We start from the raw sequence: 1,077 nt of genomic DNA on the forward strand, positions 1-1,077 counted from the left end.
TTGCTGAAACACTCTAACGGAATGCAACAAATGCAGGGAACTGGTAAAGCTTCCTAACTTTGGTCGCTTTACAAACCCGTCAAGAGCCCGTATTGGAAGTCCCAGATCCCGAGTCCACCCATCCAGCCTAGACTTCTGACATCACCGACATCGCTGTGCCGCTCCGCGTCCGAAGTGCACTGACCGGGCTTGTATTCGGCCCACTCCGTCTCCTTGACGATCCTGTGGTCCTCGTAGTCGACCCCCTTCAGCGCTAGTATCCAACGCACCGGTTCGGCGCGGCCGGCCGACATGAAGTACAGCAGCCGCAGCTCAGCCTTATCCTGCGTCATGGCGTCGGCCTGCGCCGGAGGTGCGTCTTCCATCGCTCCCCGCCGGCGACTGAGGCGCCAGCACCGGCGGCCGGGCGCCAGCTGCCGGCCAGCCGAGCGCCGACGCCGCCAGCCACTTGCCCGGCAGCCCTGAGTCAGCTAACAACGGTCAGCTGCCGGCCAAATGAGCTGGGCACCATTTGTCACGTGTATTTGCGCCACCCGACGACAGACACGGAGACACCGCTGAGGGCAGCCTCACGCGGGCTGAGGTTGTCTCCGCCTCCGTCCCCTTACGTCACAGAACGTTTGTAGCCGATCACAGGCCACGCAGCGAGCTCCAGCTAATCCGCCGCCTACAGCGTGGTCGGAGTCTGCCCCGCCGCCGCTGCCGCAGGGCGACACCGTATCACTGTCGGGGGCGACAGTCCCGCGCATGCGCAGACACCGGCCGCTGCCGGCTGGAATGGTGAAGCGCCGCAGCGCCGGGGCCGAGGGCGGGCACCGCCGGCGGCCGGGGCACACGCCCGCCAGCCGCTCCAGGCGCCGCCGCCTAGCACTGCACGCGAGTCGAACGGGGTCAGACGGCGATCCGGCGCCAAGGTCAGCAACATGCCGCCGTCGGCCGACCGCGCAGCAGAATCGCTGGAATCGCGCTAGGTTCAGCGTGCTAAACGGCCCCGGCTGGCCGCGTGGTCGCGGAGCACAGCGTTGGCGGCGCCAACAGAATACAGTTCCCACACGCGACCTCGCATCCGGTCCTCAC

General features: G+C 66.7%; 1 protein-coding gene across 1 annotated transcript in view; it reads right to left on the reverse strand.

Moving 5' to 3' along the window:
• LOC119095852 (hematopoietic prostaglandin D synthase) overlaps positions 1-371 on the reverse strand; it is a 3,219-nt gene extending 2,848 nt beyond the window's left edge. The window contains exon 1 of the mRNA XM_037218703.1: positions 185-371. Coding sequence (XP_037074598.1) covers positions 185-365 — 181 coding nt within the window. The 5' untranslated portion in view covers positions 366-371. The remainder of the gene's footprint in view (positions 1-184) is intronic.
• Between the last annotated feature and the right edge of the window lie 706 nt (positions 372-1,077).

The sequence above is a fragment of the Pollicipes pollicipes genome, unplaced genomic scaffold (assembly GCF_011947565.3).
Source record: "Pollicipes pollicipes isolate AB1234 unplaced genomic scaffold, Ppol_2.1 Scaffold_4219;HRSCAF=4965_pilon_pilon_pilon, whole genome shotgun sequence".
In the NCBI taxonomy this organism is placed as follows: domain Eukaryota; kingdom Metazoa; phylum Arthropoda; class Thecostraca; order Pollicipedomorpha; family Pollicipedidae; genus Pollicipes; species Pollicipes pollicipes.